Raw genomic sequence first — 19,340 nt, forward strand, 5'->3', positions numbered from 1 at the left:
CTAATTATAGATTGGGAAATTAATTTACCACTCCCGCCCTCCCCCCTAAAAAGCATGGTTTGATTCCCTTCTGTCAAAGTCTTCATCTACATTTAGTTATCATTTAAACCTTATGTTCTGCAAAAAAGAAAAAAAAACTTTAAAAAAATAATGAAGGGTGCGAGATTCGAACTCGCGCGGTCAACTGACCAACAGATTACTCTGGTAAAGAAGGATTTGAACCTTCACCTTAAGTCTGTCACCTTAGACCAACTCGGTCAACCCTCCCAATTTGATGTCAAAAAATTATGCCGCTTTTATACATAGCATTGCTTTTTATTGGCTTTCTTTATTATGTTGTCCTTTAAAGTTTATTTTCTTACTTTATGTAACAAATAGCTGACGCTATAGCGTATTTATGTATTCATAACTGTTTCGTGGTGTGCTAATTGGTTTTCGTACACTTCAAGCGCTACCATGTTTGGTTACCTGAGATTGTGATTTGATTAGTATTCCCATTTCAAGCAATTTTATGATTGATCAGCAATAGATGTAGTTGATTTTGCTGTCTTTTCTGCTTTATTGCAGTTTGGTGGTGTAAGTAGTAAATAACTACATTTTATTTTGATTTTGGTGTAAAGTTCACTCTAAAATATTTCAATTTACAAATAAGAGAAATTTCCAAGCAAAATATATTTTTTTTATCAATTCACATTTAGTATTGGTATTGGCTGATAATACAGTCACACATTTATTTGATTTATACGTGTAATGTGTGATCTTATAATTAATAGACTTGATTGAAAGTAAAAACATGAATCTCATAAACATTCAAGATCCCTCAATCGCGCACCTAAAAGAGCTTAATTTACACGTGGTTATAATTTATCAAATTTTGCTGGAAGTACTAATCATTTCTAGTGAGATCCCAATTGATCATCACATATGATTATCATCAATGGTAACTGATACCTCTGGTAGAAAAATACTTTAATTTGTATCTAGCTATATAGGTTGATCTGATCTCAACGGGTAATAATAATACTAATCACTTGTGTATGAAAGGTATGATGTTATGGCACAAAACCAAACTACCATATGATTTTTTGTTACTCGGTAGAAGGCAAAAGAAAATACTACAATGTATGGGGAGAGAAGGGGAAGGAGAAGGGGAAGGAGAAGGAGAAAGAAAAAAAAATTAAACCCACAAAGAGAGAGCAAAGAATTGCTATTTTCATTTTTTTTGGGGATAATAATTACTTATATGATACGTCACCGATGGATATATAATTCACCAAAAGTTATAGAGACTACAATAATGACTTTAAGGAACATAATTTTTGTTTTTTTATCAACTCAAAGGTTCTATAATACACATTATATACAAATCAAATAATTATGCTTGTGATTAAAACAGAATTAAAAAATAAAAATTGAAACTACCAAGAATAATATAGTATATATTATAGCAATTAAATAAATTTCTTCCTCTCTTTTTAACCAAATAGCAACCTTAATTCGATTTGCCATCATTTTCTTTCTTTCTTTCTTTCTCTCCCACAAATGTACAATTTCCGGATTACATAATCCTCCTCAAACTCCTAATTATAGAAGAATCCACAACAACGGAACAGCAAGTAAAGAAATCTAATTTAATGTCCACCAATTTTCTTTCCCTGTGTCTTTTCTTTCTTCCTGTTTGTTGGTTCGTTATCCTCTTATAAAAGCAATTCTTTCTTTTTTGGTTTCTAATAACTATTCAAAGGAAACATTTCTACATATATATAATCATTAGATAATAAAACTCATAAAGAAACTACAATCAAATTTATCAATCATCATGTCTGCTGGAAAATATTTATTAGGTACTGCTGCCCTTGTTGGTGGGGTTTATTATTATGACCAATATGTTCAACCAATCTTGCCAAGACAACAACATCAAGAATTGGCTTATCAAACCCAACGTGTTGAAAACAAGGGCACTGAATTGAACAATAAATTGACTAAAAAAATTGAAGAAGGAAAGAAGTTTGTCAATGAAAAAACTGAATCGGTTACTCAACAAGTTAAAAATTCTGATGTTTACCAAAAATTCCAATCAAATACTGAAGATTACAAAAAACATGTTGAAGATGCTGTAGATAATGATAAAAATATTTTCGTTGTTGGTATTCAAAAATATATTGATTTTGTCAATCAATTAGGTGAAGGTAAAGTTCAAACTGGTACTACACAATATTCAACTGTTTCTCCAAATGTTGAAGTCAAAGAAAAATCTATTTTTGGCAATTGGTTTGATAAAACTGACAATAAAGTTGATCAATTGAAAAATGATGCTGATAAGAAAATAAATGAAGCTAAAGATAAGGCTGAATCTACCAAATCTGATTTTTTCAATTGGAATTCCAAAAAAGCTGATGAATTAGATAAAAAAGCCAATGAAGCCATTAATTGGACTAATAAACAAATTGATTATGCTTCAGCTGAATGGAACAAACATTACGAACAAGCTAAAGGTGACTGGAACAAAGCTCTTGATGATTTGACTAAACAATGGAATGATACCAAGAAACAATTGAATGGTAGATTTGACTCTGAAAAAGATAAAGCTATTAAAGGAGTTGAAGATGCTAAAAGTAATTTTGAAAAATTGAGTAATGATTTAACTAATGATGCTTCCAAGAATCAAAAATTGAAAGATGCTCAAGATCATTTTGGAAAGAGTCTTGAGAATTTGAAATTATTTGGCGACGATGTCTACAATGACTTTGCTAAAAGATTTGATGACTTGTTTAACCGTAAATAAGTTTCAAAATGATGTTAGCTGAACAAAAAAAGCAAAACAAAGATATACTTTTGTTTTAATAGTTGATCATATAATATTAGATAGTATTTTAAAAAGAATTGTGAATTAACATTGTAACCCACCAACATAGAACAGTCATTTGTTATAACATATATGAATTCTCTACCCAACACACATTTGTGCTATTTCTTATTCATCACCTAGTTCTACAATAATTTACAATTAAAAGACAACATATTATGTTATCAACTTGTCACTTTCAAGATACTTATTAGTCTCGGTTCCAATTGGTGCTTAATATTATTTGCACTGAAAAAAAAAAAAAGTTCTTCGTGATACAATCAGATTCTATTCTATATCTATATCTATATTACTTTTCTTTTCTTTTTTTTTTTTTTTTTTTTTTTGGGGACCAAAAATATTCTTCATGAGATCTCACTTTGATTAAACTATTCTCAGTGATGATTATTATTAAACGATTGTTGCATATCAAAACCGTTCCCAAATCGTACGGGAATCAATTATCTAAATTCAAATATTCCAAACAAATTCCTACTCATGAAGTATTGACAAAGTTAGGATATATCACTTATCCACGAGCAGGATTAGTCAATTGGTCAAAAATGGGATTATTAATTCAAAATAAGATTAATCAAATAATTAGACAAAGAATGGATGAAATAAATTTTGAAGAAATCAGTTTGTCATTAATTAGTCATAAAGATTTATGGAAATTAACTAATCGATGGGATCAAGAAGAAATTTTTAAACTTGTCGGTGATGAATATTTATTAGTCCCTACAGCTGAAGAAGAAATCACAAATTATGTTAAAAAACAATTTTTAGAAAGTTATAAGAATTTCCCCGTGGGATTATATCAAATCAATCCCAAATTTAGAAATGAAAAAAGACCCAGAGGTGGATTATTGCGAGGGAAAGAGTTCTTAATGAAAGATGCATATTCATTTGATTTGAATGAATCCGAGGCCATGAAGACTTATGAGAAAGTAGTAGGTGCATACCACAAGATATTCCAAGATTTAGGTATTCCCTATGTTAAAGCTGAGGCTGATTCAGGAGATATTGGTGGAAGTTTAAGCCATGAATGGCATTATTTGAACTCATCAGGAGAAGATACAGTTTTTGAATGTAATGAATGTCATAATGTGTCAAATATGGAAAAGGCTTTATCGTATCCCAAAGAAATAGATGAAACTATTGATGTTTCCGTAAAGTATTTTACCACAGAAGATAAGTCAACGTTGATTTGTGCATATTATCCATCAAATAGAGTCTTGGAACCAAAGTTTATACAGAATGAAGTTCCTGATATCGATTTAGAGTCAATTAATGACTTGAGTGAATTCAATCATGATATATCTACACGTATTGTTAGAATTATGGATAGTCGATTGTCATCAAGATCAAATTTCCCTGATTTCCCAATCAGTAATTTTATTAATCGATCATTAATAACTACATTAACTGATATACCTATTGTATTAGCACAAGAGGGGGAAATTTGTGCACATTGTGAAGATGGAACATTATCTGCCAGCAGTGCTATTGAAGTTGGGCATACATTTTATTTGGGTGATAAATATTCCAAGCCTTTAGATTTAGAAGTCGACGTCCCCACTTTGAACAACAATATTGAAAAACAAAGAATCATGATGGGGTGTTATGGTATTGGTATAAGTAGAATAATTGCTGCCATTGCCGAAATTAATCGCGATGAAAAAGGATTGAAATGGCCACGAAGTATAGCTCCATGGGAAGTCACAATTGTTGAAGTTTCCCAACAGAAACAATCAACGAATGACAACGACAATCCACAAGAAAATTTTAAAGAAGTTTATAATATATTAAATGAAGCCAATATTGATTATCGTCTTGATAATCGATCGGACTCAATGGGGAAAAAATTGAAGCAATCTAATTTGATAGGAATACCATTGTCAATAATATTAGGCAATCAATATCCAATTATAGAAATTGAAGTAAGAGGTGATAAAAAGAATAACCGTTGGTTGCAAAGTTATACCAAAAATAAAGACCAGTTGCATTGGAAAGTAGAAACTGATGCTAAAGGTAACGACAAAAAACACTATGTTCACAAAGATGGGTTGATTACCGTTGTAAATAGTTTATTAAATGACATGTAAATAATAATTATAATAATATACAGATATATGTGATATAACAGCACTTCTACTCTCCCCCACCGCCGTCCCTTTTTCTTTTCTTTTCTTTTCATATTATAAAATTCTCTTCTCTAAAGATATTTTATAATATATTTTCAATGATCTTGTCATTTTTCTTCTTTCATTCTTGTTCCAAAAAAAAAAAAACAAACAGACTTCAAATCTTAATTCAGTTTCCATTTCCTGGCCCACCTCTCTATACTATTATTTGTTTAAGAAGTAAATTTACCAGTGATTTTGGCAAATACATGTAAGATAATAACGGAGAAGATAAAACCAACAGCCAAGAATAAAACAACTAATGGATCAACTCTCAACCCTTGGGCTTCATCGGTAAATAATTTCATCATAGTGGAGGAAGAACCACCAGCACCAGCAGATCTGGTTGATAATGGAGTAGCATTCGATGATTGGGCCTTCTTTTCTTGAGTGGTATTTCTTTTAACTGCGCTTCTTAATCCACCTGGGGCTTGGTTGGTTGCTGATGAGGATCCGGACTAATTGAATAAAAAAAAAAAAAACAGTTAGCAAATTTGTACTTTATTAAATTGCAAAACTCCTAAGAATGCTGTATACATACCATTGTTATTTGTGTGGTTGAAAGTACTAACTGGCTTTATAGTTGAAAATAGGTTAAAAAAAAAAAAATCGAGTTTGTTGTTGAAACTTTTTCGATTTACGTATCCACTTTTTAGTGGAAATAAATTTTCACTCATAATAAAAGGTCTCATACATATATTATTTTTCTGGAGCGTGTCATATACTTAATAGGTAGTGCGCATTGTTCAAATAACATAAAAACTACTACTGCCTACAAAAAAGAGACAAATCAAACAAATCCACACACACACACACATTTGACACAGGAAAAAGACTCACTAACGAAAGAAATACCATCCACGCCAAAAGCCCAGAACACATACTCGTGTTGACTTTTTTGTTTTAAAACATTCTCTTTATTGAATATACCGATATTTATCAGTTTGAAATACTTGTTAATTGTAAATCTGGTTATCAGTGTTTCCTCCTCCCAATAACATCCAACCAACGGGGAAAATAAACAAAGAGACACGAATTGTGGGCAACCAAAAAGAAAGAAAGAAAAAAAAATTTCTGAATCCAACCAAGAACCCAAAGGCGACAGAAAAATCAAACAGAACTTATTACAACATTCAACTCTCTTTTTTTATTTTATTTTACACAGTCAAATCAACCAACATCAGGAGAATATCCATCATATACATAGAGATAGACTGTTTAATTAATTAACTGATTGATTGGAAAATAATTTCTAAGATTGATTTCAACCATTTAACAATTCAAAGTTTCTATTTCCACCTATCAAATTTCATTATTATTATTATTATTATTTTTTTTTTTTTTTGAAAACAAAGCAATAGCCGATAAAAAAAGAACATAGGCCAATAATATTATTACTGACTTTGACAATAAGTATAATGGACTTTAGAAATTTATCAACTACACCGAATCAAATGGACACTGTAATGCAGCGTCGTCCTTCGCTATCATCGTTGTCGTCTGCCTCAGGGTATTCTTCCTCCAATTATGGTGGAAATCCTACACCCAATCCCAACACTTCCAATACCAATAACAACAGTAGTGGCAATAGTAATAACAACACTCATGCCAATAATACTCCCAAATTGTCGACACAAAGGTTGACAAATAATAGAAATTTACAATCCTTGTGGATAAACCAACCATCCATTGCCCCTTCTAACGTCGTTCCTTGGGTGGAACAGCAACAACAGCAAACACTTGATCTGTTGGAAAATACTAAAACAGACAATAATGATGATGCTTCTTCTTCTACTATTAATAATAATGTTAATGTCAATGCTAATGCCAACGTCCATGCCAATGTCCATGCCCATACCAACACAAATGTTAATCCAAATACAACAGCTACTAGTATTAGTGCTTCCACGACTTCAAATACTACTACAAGTATTAATGACACTAATGATAATGCCAAAAAAATTAATGTTTCCATGATTAATAATAACAATAGTAACAACAATAATAATACAGGTAATTCAAACATTGCAAATATGCTTCCTTCTGTATCTAATGCAACGACAATGAATAACAGTCATAGTGTCAATAGCACCACAAATAATACTACAAATAATGAAGCTGATGATGATGAGTTAATCCCCACTGCAATTGTTATCAAAAATATTCCATTTGCTATTAAAAAGGAACAATTGTTAGATGTGATGACAAAATTAAACTTGCCATTGCCGTATGCCTTTAATTATCATTTTGACAATGGTGTATTTCGTGGGTTAGCATTTGCCAACTTTACTTCTACTGATGAAACGTCAGCAGTGGTGAACCAATTAAATGGAAGAGAAATAGGCGGGAGAAAGTTACGTGTTGAATACAAAAAAATGCTTCCAGCCCAAGAAAGAGAACGTATCGAAAGAGAGAAAAGAGAGAAAAGAGGCCAATTAGAAGAACAACATCGCTCTGCTTCCAATGCATCTTTGGCTTCTTTATTGTCAGCAGCTTCAACTACAGCAGCTACTAAAAATTTGAGTGTAGCTGGGACAAATCCTTCTCATACTACAGAAAGAATGTTTTTGAATTTACCTTTCAACAATTCCCTGTTCAACCTTCCACCAGTAGAAATTAACTTTAATGATCTTGAAGTTTTAGAGTTGTATACTCAATTGGTATTATACCGAGATGATATTACCAAGTCTACTTTTGAGTTAGCCATATCACCAGTGAATTTAAATATTTCTCAACGGAAGATCATATCGATTTTATGTAATTATTTGAATTTATTGGAATTATTTGATAATGGGTTGGTGATAATCAGAAGAAAGCCAGGATACATTGCTCAGTGTATAACTCAACAATCCATTATTCCCAATTCTCAACAAGTATCTGGTTCAACCCACCCGCAACAACATCAGCAGCAGCAGCATCAACAACAACAGCATCCTTCACATTCGTCATCAATGATGAATCTTCATCAATTGGGTGGTACTTTAACAGTTCCAACACATCCCGAATTATTAAGGTCCCAATCGCAATCAGCATTACCATTACCAAGATTGAGACAACAGACATCAACACCAATTCAACAACAAAATCAACAGCAACTGTTATCGCTGTCACAAGCACAAATACAAGCACAATCTCAACAACCACAACAACAACAATCGCATATTCAACCACAGTATAATTTTTATAATCAGCAATCTATTCAAAGTCAACCACAATCAGCCAGACCTTATTCTCAATCCTATAATATTTACCAGCAACAGCAGCAACAACAAGCACTGGCCCAACAACAGCAACAGCAACAACAACAACAACAATTACAGTATCAACAGGGACATCAATCACAAGTCTCAACTCCCACTTTGAACTCTTCTAGTGCTGCTGCATTACTCAGATCCAGTAGTAGCAGATCATTTGTTGATGTAAGATCTACACCCCCAATGAGTACTTTTACTCAACAGCAACAACCAATAGCGTCATCAATTCATGATTCTCCAACTCCGCATCATCATTTACCAATTCAACAGCAGCAACAACAACAAAACCATTACTATTCAAATAACAATCAAGGGTTTGGTTCACAACCACAGACACCATTGACCAATAATGCCGATGTCAATAGTAGATTCCAACCATTTGGTCAACACAGTCATTTGACATCTAGCTTCACGTCATTATCGCAAACATTACCCAATAACACCAATATTGATGATTTTAGTAATAGTATTATTGATGGCAATAGTATTTCTAATAAATTGAATGCCTTGGGATTAGGAGGAAATGGCAATAACGCTTCTACTACTACTACTAATAATAATAATAATAATAGCAACCATCCTGCTACTAATTCAAGTGGGTTTGATAATTCTACCAGTGGAAGTGGCATTTGGGGACCAAAATAGAAAGAAGTCACATATAGATTGAAAAGAATAGACAAAGAGAGTAGGAAAGACCATTTCTTTTTTTTTGGTACTTGTTCTGAATATGTATTTCGTTTGTAACAGAGAATTATAGAGAAGTATATGAGTAAAATAATATATACCTATACATAGATTCAACACCAGCTGTAGAAGTAGAATAGAATCTTTTCTCTGGTTTAATTGATTTCAAAGCATAGACAAAATAATATTTTTTTACGAGACTGGGTTCTCTGTCATATGGTTATTATTATTCCCAAACTTTAATGGGGGAATGTTCCTGCAGCACCATTTGTTTGAGAGAGTGGTGGTGGTGGTGTGTGTAGGTCCGACCAACCAACCCATCATAATGAAAAAAAAAAAAAAAAGAAATTTTTTCTTTTATGTTCCCAAAAAGAGAAAAAAAAAAGAAAAAAATAAAAAGGCGTCGCCTTATATAAGAAGCTTATGACTAAATAGAATTATTATTTATAGAACAAGCAAATTATAGTGGTGGGCGGGGGGGGGGAGGACGAGTCGCGGGAAAGAACCCGGCGATGAAGATCGAAGTTTAGTACCACCAACAACCCAGATTTAACAAAACCACAACAACAACCACAACAAAAACAAAAAAGAAAATTTAGAAGAATTAAAAAATTTTTTTTTCTAACTTCTCACACACACACATATACAATCAGGCAGACAGAGTAAGAGAGAAAGAGAAAGAGGAAGAGAAAGAGAAAAAAAAAAAAAAAGAAAGAAATTATTGTTGCCTCCTCATTCATTAATTAATTACAACTTTAATCAAATTTTTAAAACCCCCATTACGAGTTCTGATTATTCAATAACTTTTCATAATAATTGGTTATCGTTTTAGAGATTTTTTGAAAGGTTAAAAAGAATACCTTACTAGTACTACTACTACTAATAACAGTAACAGTAACAATAAGTTTAGTTCAATTATGGGTCAAATCCTTTCACAACCAGTAGTTGAAAAACACTCCGATGAACATAAAGACAAATATTTAGCTTATGGTATATCATGTATGCAAGGATGGAGAATTAATATGGAAGATTCTCATGCTACAATTTTGAACTTGTACGATTTGCCAATGAAGAAATCATTATCATCGAATTCTCAACACGATGAAGATTCACAAGATTCCATTACGAAATCACAACAACAACAACAACAACAACAACCCCAGCAAAATAATGATTTTGCCTCATCTACTATTGAAAAACAGAATCTGCAAGATATAAAAGATGCTGACAATGATACTCAAATGAGTGATAGTGATGAAAAACTCCAAGAAAATAAAGAGGAAACTGATGCATCACCACCAGCACATATTGGTTTTTTCGGGGTGTATGATGGTCATGGTGGTGAAAAAGCTGCTATTTTCACTGGAGAAAAATTGCATTATTTAATTAAAGAAACCAAAGAATTTAAACAAAAAGATTATATCAATGCTTTAAAACAAGGTTTTTTAAGTTGTGATCAAGAAATTTTAAAAGATTTTTATATGAGAGATGATGATAGTGGATGTGCTGCTACATCAGCAATTATAACTCCTGATTTAATTGTTTGTGGTAATGCTGGGGATTCTAGAACTATTATGTCAACTAATGGATTTGCTAAAGCTTTATCATTTGATCATAAACCAAGTAATGAAGGTGAAAAAGCTCGTATTTGTGCTGCTGGTGGATATGTTGATATGGGAAGAGTTAATGGTAATTTAGCTTTATCACGTGGTATTGGTGATTTTGATTTTAAGAAAAATGTTGATTTACCTGCAGAAGAACAAATTGTTACTTGTTATCCTGATGTAATACAACATAATATTGATTATAATTCTGATGAATTTGTTGTTTTAGCTTGTGATGGTATTTGGGATTGTTTAACTTCACAAAAATGTGTTGAATGTGTTAGAAGAGGTATTTATGAGAAAAAACTGTTATCAACAATTTGTGAAGAAATTATGGATTTATGTTGTGCCCCAACTTCTGATGGGTCTGGTATTGGATGTGATAACATGTCAATTGCCATTGTTGCATTATTAGATTATACTAAAAACGAAACTTTAGATCAATGGTATGAGAAAATCATTTCCAGAATTGAACAACAGAAAAATGATCCAAACAGTTTGAATAAATATGGTCCAATTTCTCAACCTTACAATGAATTATACAAAGAAATGTATGGTGAATATTATGATATTGGTCAACAAGGTCAAGGAGGAAATGGTAGATCAAATATTGGTGGTGCTGCAGGTGGTGCAAGTGGTAGTGGTGGCACTAACATTAATGGTAATTCTATATTTGGAAGAAGTGGATATGATGAAGAAGAAGATGAAGAAAAAAATGTTGAAGGCAGAAGAGGAGATCAAGATGAGTCTGCCTTAAATGGGGGAGCAATTTCTTTACAGAAATTATTGGCCTCCAATGCTATAACAAATGAAAATGGTGTAATATATTTAGATACTTCATCAGCTCAATCTCTTTTAGCTCATTTTGGTGTTGCTGATGCCGGTGCACATGAAGAAGATGACGATGAAGAAGAAGACGAAGAAGGAGAAGATGTTCATCAAGGACTCGCGCATGAAGAAGAAGAAGAAGAAGAATCCAAGATTGAAGAAATATCTGAAGAATTAGATGATGAAGTTAAAAAGGATTGATTAATTAAAAAAAAAAAAAAAAAGAATGAATAAAGAAACGAAACGAAACGAAACGGAATGAGTTTGATATTTTGTTTTCTTTTTATATTTACATGATTTACTTTTTACGTATTGTCTTCTCATTCACTACATTTATTTGTTACTAATAGTCATACACATATAAAGGTTATAATTTCATGATACGATAATTATATTTTTTTCTTATTATTACTGTTGTTTGTTTTTTTTTTTTTTTTATATATCTATCTTCATCTCCATCCATTTTTTGTTTTGCTTATTTGTTCAGATATTATACTTATTATTACTATTGTTTAACGGGTTTGATTCAAGTTAGTTCTGTTATTATTATTATGTTTTGGTTGTTTACTAATAGTTATTTCCTCCTTTTGCACCCTACTCCCCCCAATCCCCTCCCCATTTTGGGGTTTTTTTTGTTATCATTCTTATTCTCATTACCAATGTATATATTTGTAAATTTTACTTTGGTGGAATTGCTGTTTTAATTACATTTCTAAATACGTATATATACATCTGAATTTATGTTACAATTTTTTTTTTATAAACCGTATGTATTGATATTAGCTTCTCCACCTGACCTTCACTCCTACTCCTACATCCAAGAAGCAGTAGTTCATCATTTTAGAACTATTTATGTGTAGTAATTAGGTGGCTGCTAAAAATCAAAAATAAAGAAAAAAAAATATGATCTTCATGTTGATTTGGTATTAAAAAAAATCACCAAACTGAAAAAAAAAATATAACTTAGCAGTTGTTCTTTTTCTTTAACAAAGAGGTAATAGTTGATAGAATAGAGATTAACAATTCAATAATTGATATCAACAAAACTGATTCAAGTAATAATGTTGCTGCTTATGACATATCTTCAAGATGTAAGTTTGAGGACTTGATTTGATTGAATTTGAGGTATTGTTACAGACGTGTCCACCAAAAGAGAAATCAATCCAATCACCAAAAGTTAGAATAGATTTGAGTATATTAAATGAGGTCCCCCCAAAAGTATAATTCTTCAATTATCTCAAAGGAAATCGTGGAGAGACAGAGAAAGAGAGAAGTATCTTACAAAAGAAAACACAATTATCAAGATCAACACATTAGACATTAGTGGATGAACTAACTTTATGAACTCGAAATTAAAATTGAAAATAGAAAAACCTTCATTCTTGGATTATAAAGAACGAAAGAAAAAAAAAAAAGAGAGAGAAAGAAAACAATCAAAACAGAAAACTATAAAAGGATTCATATATTACCTGATTTCAATTTTTTTTTTGCTCCCTCTTTCTCCCTTTGTTCTTTGAAGTGTTTTTTGTTTAAATTGTTTACAGAAGTAGAAGAGATGTTTAAAATTAATTTCATTATAAAAATGAGGTGTTTGGAATGATTTCTTGAAGTTAGGTTGTCGCGAAACAATGTTTTTCGTTAAGGAAGGATAAGCCACTAGTTCATCCAGATCAATTGACTATTTACTGAAATCTTTGATTGCAAGCTCCATTTTTTTTTTATAGTTCAACCGGTTTGATTTTTCTTTTTCAGTTTTTGAAAATAACATTCCAATGGAAAGAAATTGCTGGACATTATACTAAGAGAAGTAGTAGTAGTGAAAGAAACAAGAAGATGATAAGTTTAGTAAATGTCTAAGCAGAATTTAAAGATTTGATAAAGTCACTCGCTAAAAAAATCTGTCGTGTTGCAAAAGTATTTTTTTTTTTTTTTTTTTTTTCAATTTAATGCACGCCAAAGTGATGTTTGATTCGCCACTTGCACACGACAATTGCCTACCCAACCAACCAACCAACACTGAAAATATGACAGCAAGAAGAAGAAGAGGAAGAACCACACGCGACTTTGATAAATGTAAAGTGAGAGAAAAAAAAAAAAAAAAAAGAAAAAAGTAGTGCACATTAGGTCAGTTGGATTTGTTTGTTGTTGTTGTTGTTGTGTTTGTTTGATTGATTGATTGATTGATTAACAGTATCCTATCACATTAGAATCAATCATGGTTCTGCACCTACTAAATCAATTAAAGATTACCAATAATCACATATATTCAAATATAGTGCCTCAAGATTTGGATAAGAGAACCATTCGAGTCAAGCCTACCAATGACTATTCTTTGAAAAGTATGATAAAAAAGAATACTCATCAAAAACCAACAATAACAAAGACAAACTCCATCACCAAAATAAGACCTGTTCAGGATAATAATAGTATCAAAAGAGGGAATAGAAATTTTAGGAATGGAAATGTTTTTGTGAAGTTAACGAAAAAGAAATATATTGTTGTTATTAATTATGACAAAACAAAGCTATCAACAACGACAACAACAATAAGATCAAAGTCAGGAGTAATACCACTGCTACTACCTCATAGTGCATCCTACAAACCAGAAACTCAATTTGATACATCTTTGTCGTCGGAAATACCATTACCTTATAAAGGAATATTAAAGTACCCTGATTGCGTTATCAATAACACTGACCCCACAAAACTAGATACAGAAAGGTTTAACAAATTTCTTAATGAAGGAATAGTATTACGAAACAAAACCACAAGCCATTGTGAAATAGAATCACCGGCCTCATCTAATTTACCTAATCAATTAATAAACGAATCAAATCAAAGTACAGAATCTACTCCGGTGCCTAGTTTTTCAAATTTAAACAAATCCAAAATAAATCGGATAGTACTAAGAGATTTTGAAATCAACACTTGGTATATTGCTCCATATCCAGAAGAATATTCTCAATGTGAAGTATTATACATTTGCGAGTATTGTCTCAAATATATGAATTCGCCAATGTCATATCGACGACATCAATTGAAAAATTGTAATTTTTCAAACAATCATCCACCAGGATTAGAAATTTATCGTGATCCAAAAAATAAAATTCTGATTTGGGAAGTTGACGGAAGGAAAAATATCAGCTATTGTCAAAATTTATGTTTATTAGCCAAATTATTCCTCAATTCCAAAACTTTGTATTATGATGTGGAACCATTTATTTTTTATGTATTAACGGAAATTGATGAAAAAAATCCTTCAAATTATCACTTTGTTGGATATTTTCTGAAGGAAAAATTGAACAGTTCTGATTATAATGTTTCATGTATTTTAACTTTACCAATTTATCAAAGAAAAGGGTATGGGAATTTATTGATTGATTTCAGTTATTTATTAAGTCGAAATGAATTCAAATATGGAACTCCTGAAAAACCACTCAGTGATTTGGGCTTATTAAGTTATAGAAATTACTGGAGAGTAACAATTGCTTATAAATTGAAACAAATTTACGATAAATACTTGGCAAACAATGCCAATGGCGATAGCAACAATTCAAGGCTAAGTCTATCGGTTGATATACTATGTAAGTTGACTGGTATGATACCGTCCGATGTTATTGTGGGGTTAGAGCAATTGGATTCATTAGTAAGAAATCCATTAACTCATACTTATGCCATTGTGATAAACTTGGAGAAAATAAACACTGAAATTGCCAAATGGGAAAAGAAACTGTACACTAAATTAGACTATGAGAAATTATTATGGAAACCAATGTTATTTGGTCCCAGTGGTGGAATCAATTCTGCACCATCACTTCAACCACAATCACATCCAGAACAACCAGGAACGACAATGTCAACTGGAGAAGGTGCTGTAGCAGTTCATTCAAAACCAGTAATCCCCCAAAATAGTATTTCTTTAATAACAAACTTTTTGAAAGATGACATCAATAATCCTTACACATTTGAAGAAGAAGGTTTTAAAGAAATTGAAGCTCACAGAGAAACAGAGAATGACGAAATAAAGAATGCAAGCCTTGTGGAATATGTTACATGTTATCCAGGAATAGTAGTAAACAATCATATTAGTAGTGGTAGTGGTGGTGGTGGTGGTGGTAGTGGTGGTGGTAGTGGCAGTGAACTGAATGGTTCAAATGGTCAAACTAAAAGTAATGAAAAGGTGTTCAAGAAAAGCAAAAAATTTACCGTCGAAGATGATGAAATTGAAGAAATATTTGAAATTGATGAACTTTCAAGTAATGATGAAAATGAGCCGGATTTTGAAAACGATGACAATGACAACGACAACGACGAGGAGGAGGAGGAGGAGGATGAATTGGATGATTTTGTGGATGACGATGAGGTAATGGAGATCAAAGAGAACTATTCTGATGAGGATGTTTCTGAAGATATAATTGAGCTTATTGACGATGATGATGATGATGAGGATGATGAAGAGGATTGGGGAAGAACTTGGAAGCGAAGGGCACCATCACCGCCCAAGAGAAAAACTGCCAATGTATTGGCTAGTAACAGAAAACCAAGAAGTAGAGGGAGACCAAGAGGAACATTCAAATTAAAACCTCAAGATTTGGGACCATAATGACCCGCCAAATAAAGCCACAATTACATACAAAAGAACATAGATAATAAACGATGAGGTAAAACAATACTTGAAACCAAAATAGAAGAATTAACAAAAAAAACAAAGAAAAAGAGGTTTGTACTTTTTTTAAGCAATCTCATTAACAATATTATTATATCTATTCAAGTTTTGAACAATTGACAAGAATTTTCAAACACCGTATCTATGAAATTCTCTATTTCGGTATCATTTTTGAAATCATGCAATCCACAAATTATTTCTGCCACTAAACCAACATTTACTGGTTCATTTCTAGATTTGATCATAGGATCAGCTAAAACTCCAATTCTTGTTTCGAGTAATTCTGGATCATTGGCATTTTCTTTTGATTTTTGAACAAAATCTGAATGTTTCTGATAATGCTCTTTTTTAATTGATGGGAATGGTAAATTCTCATGTAATTTTATTGGAGAATTTTTAGTAATTGGTAGTAGTTGTTGTTGTTGTTGTTTGGTATTATCTATTTCAGGATAAAACTTATTAGGATAAGTTGTATTGATAAACTTATAACCAGCATGACTTTTTCTAATTTCACACCATGGGGCATCGGTTTCAATTAATAATCTATTAATGGGGATTTTTTTCACAACTTGTAAATTTTCTTCAGTTTTCAATGAACAACCATTAACACCAATATAAAATCCAAGTTGTAATAATTGATTTAATTCTTGTTCTGTTCCAGTGAATGAATGAACTACTCCATTAATAGGATTAATTATTCCCCTGTCAATATAAGGTTTGAAAATCTTGATGAAATCATCACATGCGGCTCTCATATGTAAGAATAATGGTAATTGAACGTTTAATTCAGTTTGTAAACTATCTAATAAATCAAGTTGTTTAATCAACATTTCACATTGTTGATGTTTTGAACTGTAATGTAATCGATCATAATCTAATCCGATTTCACCAAATGCCTTGACATGACCTAATTTATACCCTTTTATAATAATATTTCTCAACTTGTTCAATTTTATATCAACATCATCACGTAATTCTTCGGAATATCTATTACTATCATTTGCTTCCTCACCTTTTTTGTTGGTTTCGTTCAATTTATAAAATTCCGAAGCAACAGAACATGGATGTACACCAGCAGTTGAATCAAATTGATTTGAATATTTTTCACATAATTCAAAATGATCTTCACTTTCTTTAATAGTCAGAGCTGTAATTAACATTTTATCAACATGAAATAAATGGGCTCGTTCAATAACTGAATGAATATCACAAGGATGCTTTGATGTTGATGATCCATTATAATATCCTTGAAACATTGAATCAGAAAAATTGACTCCAATATCATAATATCTTGGTTTCCAAATATTTGTCCTAGTCATGGTTCTTAAAAACAGTCTTGGATTTATCATCAATAGGTTGAATAAATTCCAAATGTGAAAAATAAAAGGAACAAAAAAATAAAAAAAAAAATGATGATGATGTTAGTGAGATAGTTTTTATTTTTTACCTTCTTTAAACAATCTCAATAACAAAAATATTTGAAACTCCTACTAACATACAAACTGAACAATACCAAATCATGTCGGAAGAATTAGATAGAATTTTATCTATTGAAGAATCTGCAATCAACAAAAACAAAGAAATAGATCGAATTCTACTGTGTTCTCCTTTTGATTATTATTCAATATTAGAAATCAATCCATTATTATCCACCACAACTGAAGAACTTTTAACAATTATTAAAAAAGTGTATCGGAAAAAATCATTATTAATCCATCCTGATAAATCAGATAATCCTAAAGCTTCAGAAGCTTTTGATTTATTGAAAAAATCCGAATATCATTTAACATCATCAGATGAATCAGATATTAAAGAAATTGAACATTTATATTCAATATATCAAGCATATAAACCAACCCCCTCGAAAATAAATAATGAACAATATTGTAAATTAGAATTTAATGATATTATTAATATTGAAATTAGATCAAAAGTGAAACAAGTTTTAATTGATGAAATAAATGAATTAAATTTAAATAAATTAATTAAACAAACTGAACTTTTACGTAAAGATGAAATGAAACAAAAAATTGATCTTGAAAAAAAAATTAAACAACAACTAGATAAAAATTGGGAAGATGAAAGAGATTTAAGAGTTAATAATTGGAGAAAATATAGTAATAAAATTGAAAGGAAACAGAAACAACAACAACAACAACAACAACAAGAAGGACAATCATTGGGGAAAGTATCAAAAAAGAAAAAAAAAAATGTTTTAGTGTGAAAGTAATTAAAGGAATGGGGGGGGGGGGAGTATAAATATGTAATCATATTTGATCATTTGACCGTTTAGTCAGATTAGGTAGAATATATATATTCTATATCAATTATTGTACACCAATGCCTTATTGAAACCTTTTATTGAGAAGATTGATAAAGCATATTCTTTAATAGTATTATTCTATGAATCATCTTAATTGAATCAACAAACATTTGGTAGCACATACTAATTCTGTTATTGATTTGAGTTTTGTTAGATGGAGTGAAAAAAAAAAAAAAAAGAATTTAGGAAGATCAAAAATTTTATATATTCATCTATGAATTGACGTGACTGCTTTAGAAACAAAAACAACCTCTATATAATATTAATCTTGGAATGACAAGTCAATCAAATTTAAGCTTAATTGCAGTAGGTGTTATTTCGTTTATAACAGGATATTATGTTCACCAAATGTTAAGACCCACAACTCCCAAGAGATTTCGATTAAAACCAACTTCATCACATACTTCCAACTCATCATCAGCGACCACCCCCAATAGTTATAACAGTGAAGACGAAAGCGAAAACGACGACGACGACGACGACGAAGAAGAAGAAGAAGAAGAGGAAGATGACGGATTAGATATCAATTCACTTGCATTGAATGAAATCCCTGGAGAAGTAAGAATGACACTTGTTGTAAGACAAGATTTAAAAATGGGTAAAGGTAAAGCAGCTGCTCAATGTTCTCATGCTACATTAGCATTATATAAAAAAATTACTAATCCTCAATTAGATTCTTATAATCCAGAACTAGTGAATAGATGGGAAATAAGGAATGGTCAAGCCAAAATAACTTTACAGGTACCAAACCAAGAAGAGATGGATTTACTATATGCAAAAGCCATTAGTTTAGGTATCAATTCTTATATTGTTCATGATGCAGGTAGAACCCAAATTGCTGCTGGAAGTGCCACTGTATTAGGATTAGGTCCTGCTCCTAAACGTATATTAGATGAGGTTACTGGTGATTTAAAATTATATTGAACATTACAAGGTATTCACTTTTCTTCAAG

At 31.3% G+C, this 19,340-nt stretch overlaps 9 protein-coding genes, 1 non-coding gene and 1 pseudogene across 10 annotated transcripts, besides 1 other annotated feature; 7 read left to right on the forward strand and 4 right to left on the reverse strand. All coding sequences in view use genetic code 12, as the record gives it.

Moving 5' to 3' along the window:
* Window positions 1-151: 151 nt before the first annotated feature.
* CD36_tRNA_0090 lies at window positions 152-267 on the reverse strand. The gene has a single exon. It is a non-coding gene (tRNA).
* Window positions 268-1,371: 1,104 nt separating this feature from the next.
* Window positions 1,372-1,687, reverse strand: CD36_26445 (annotated as a pseudogene).
* Window positions 1,372-1,687: a sequence feature.
* A 132-nt stretch (window positions 1,688-1,819) lies between these two features.
* CSP37 (37 kDa cell surface protein, putative) lies at window positions 1,820-2,785 on the forward strand (the record flags this gene model as incomplete). The annotated part of the gene is made up of 1 exon (XM_002421694.1): window positions 1,820-2,785. One exon carries the CDS (start codon window positions 1,820-1,822, stop codon window positions 2,783-2,785), a length of 966 nt encoding a protein of 321 aa, XP_002421739.1.
* Window positions 2,786-3,246: 461 nt separating this feature from the next.
* PRS (prolyl-tRNA synthetase, cytoplasmic, putative) lies at window positions 3,247-4,950 on the forward strand (the record flags this gene model as incomplete). Its single annotated transcript, XM_002421695.1, has 1 exon — window positions 3,247-4,950. One exon carries the CDS (start codon window positions 3,247-3,249, stop codon window positions 4,948-4,950), a length of 1,704 nt encoding a protein of 567 aa, XP_002421740.1.
* Window positions 4,951-5,201: 251 nt separating this feature from the next.
* CD36_26470 (beta subunit of the Sec61p ER translocation complex, putative) lies at window positions 5,202-5,339 on the reverse strand (the record flags this gene model as incomplete). Its single annotated transcript, XM_002421696.1, has 1 exon — window positions 5,202-5,339. The coding sequence occupies one exon, from the start codon at window positions 5,337-5,339 to the stop codon at window positions 5,202-5,204; it is 138 nt and encodes a 45-aa protein (XP_002421741.1).
* A 1,107-nt stretch (window positions 5,340-6,446) lies between these two features.
* CD36_26480 (RNA-binding protein, putative) lies at window positions 6,447-8,927 on the forward strand (the record flags this gene model as incomplete). The annotated part of the gene is made up of 1 exon (XM_002421697.1): window positions 6,447-8,927. The coding sequence occupies one exon, from the start codon at window positions 6,447-6,449 to the stop codon at window positions 8,925-8,927; it is 2,481 nt and encodes an 826-aa protein (XP_002421742.1).
* A 956-nt stretch (window positions 8,928-9,883) lies between these two features.
* On the forward strand, window positions 9,884-11,599 carry CD36_26490 (protein phosphatase, putative; the record flags this gene model as incomplete). The annotated part of the gene is made up of 1 exon (XM_002421698.1): window positions 9,884-11,599. The coding sequence occupies one exon, from the start codon at window positions 9,884-9,886 to the stop codon at window positions 11,597-11,599; it is 1,716 nt and encodes a 571-aa protein (XP_002421743.1).
* A 2,014-nt stretch (window positions 11,600-13,613) lies between these two features.
* CD36_26500 (histone acetyltransferase, putative) lies at window positions 13,614-16,001 on the forward strand (the record flags this gene model as incomplete). The annotated part of the gene is made up of 1 exon (XM_002421699.1): window positions 13,614-16,001. One exon carries the CDS (start codon window positions 13,614-13,616, stop codon window positions 15,999-16,001), a length of 2,388 nt encoding a protein of 795 aa, XP_002421744.1.
* A 164-nt stretch (window positions 16,002-16,165) lies between these two features.
* Window positions 16,166-17,413, reverse strand: CD36_26510 (3'->5' exonuclease and endonuclease, putative; the record flags this gene model as incomplete). The annotated part of the gene is made up of 1 exon (XM_002421700.1): window positions 16,166-17,413. One exon carries the CDS (start codon window positions 17,411-17,413, stop codon window positions 16,166-16,168), a length of 1,248 nt encoding a protein of 415 aa, XP_002421745.1.
* Window positions 17,414-17,583: 170 nt separating this feature from the next.
* On the forward strand, window positions 17,584-18,288 carry CD36_26520 (possible DnaJ-like splicing factor, putative; the record flags this gene model as incomplete). The annotated part of the gene is made up of 1 exon (XM_002421701.1): window positions 17,584-18,288. One exon carries the CDS (start codon window positions 17,584-17,586, stop codon window positions 18,286-18,288), a length of 705 nt encoding a protein of 234 aa, XP_002421746.1.
* Window positions 18,289-18,660: 372 nt separating this feature from the next.
* On the forward strand, window positions 18,661-19,311 carry CD36_26530 (peptidyl-tRNA hydrolase, putative; the record flags this gene model as incomplete). The annotated part of the gene is made up of 1 exon (XM_002421702.1): window positions 18,661-19,311. The coding sequence occupies one exon, from the start codon at window positions 18,661-18,663 to the stop codon at window positions 19,309-19,311; it is 651 nt and encodes a 216-aa protein (XP_002421747.1).
* Between the last annotated feature and the right edge of the window lie 29 nt (window positions 19,312-19,340).

Source organism: Candida dubliniensis, chromosome R (genome assembly GCF_000026945.1).
Source record: "Candida dubliniensis CD36 chromosome R, complete sequence".
Lineage (NCBI taxonomy): Eukaryota > Fungi > Ascomycota > Pichiomycetes > Serinales > Debaryomycetaceae > Candida > Candida dubliniensis.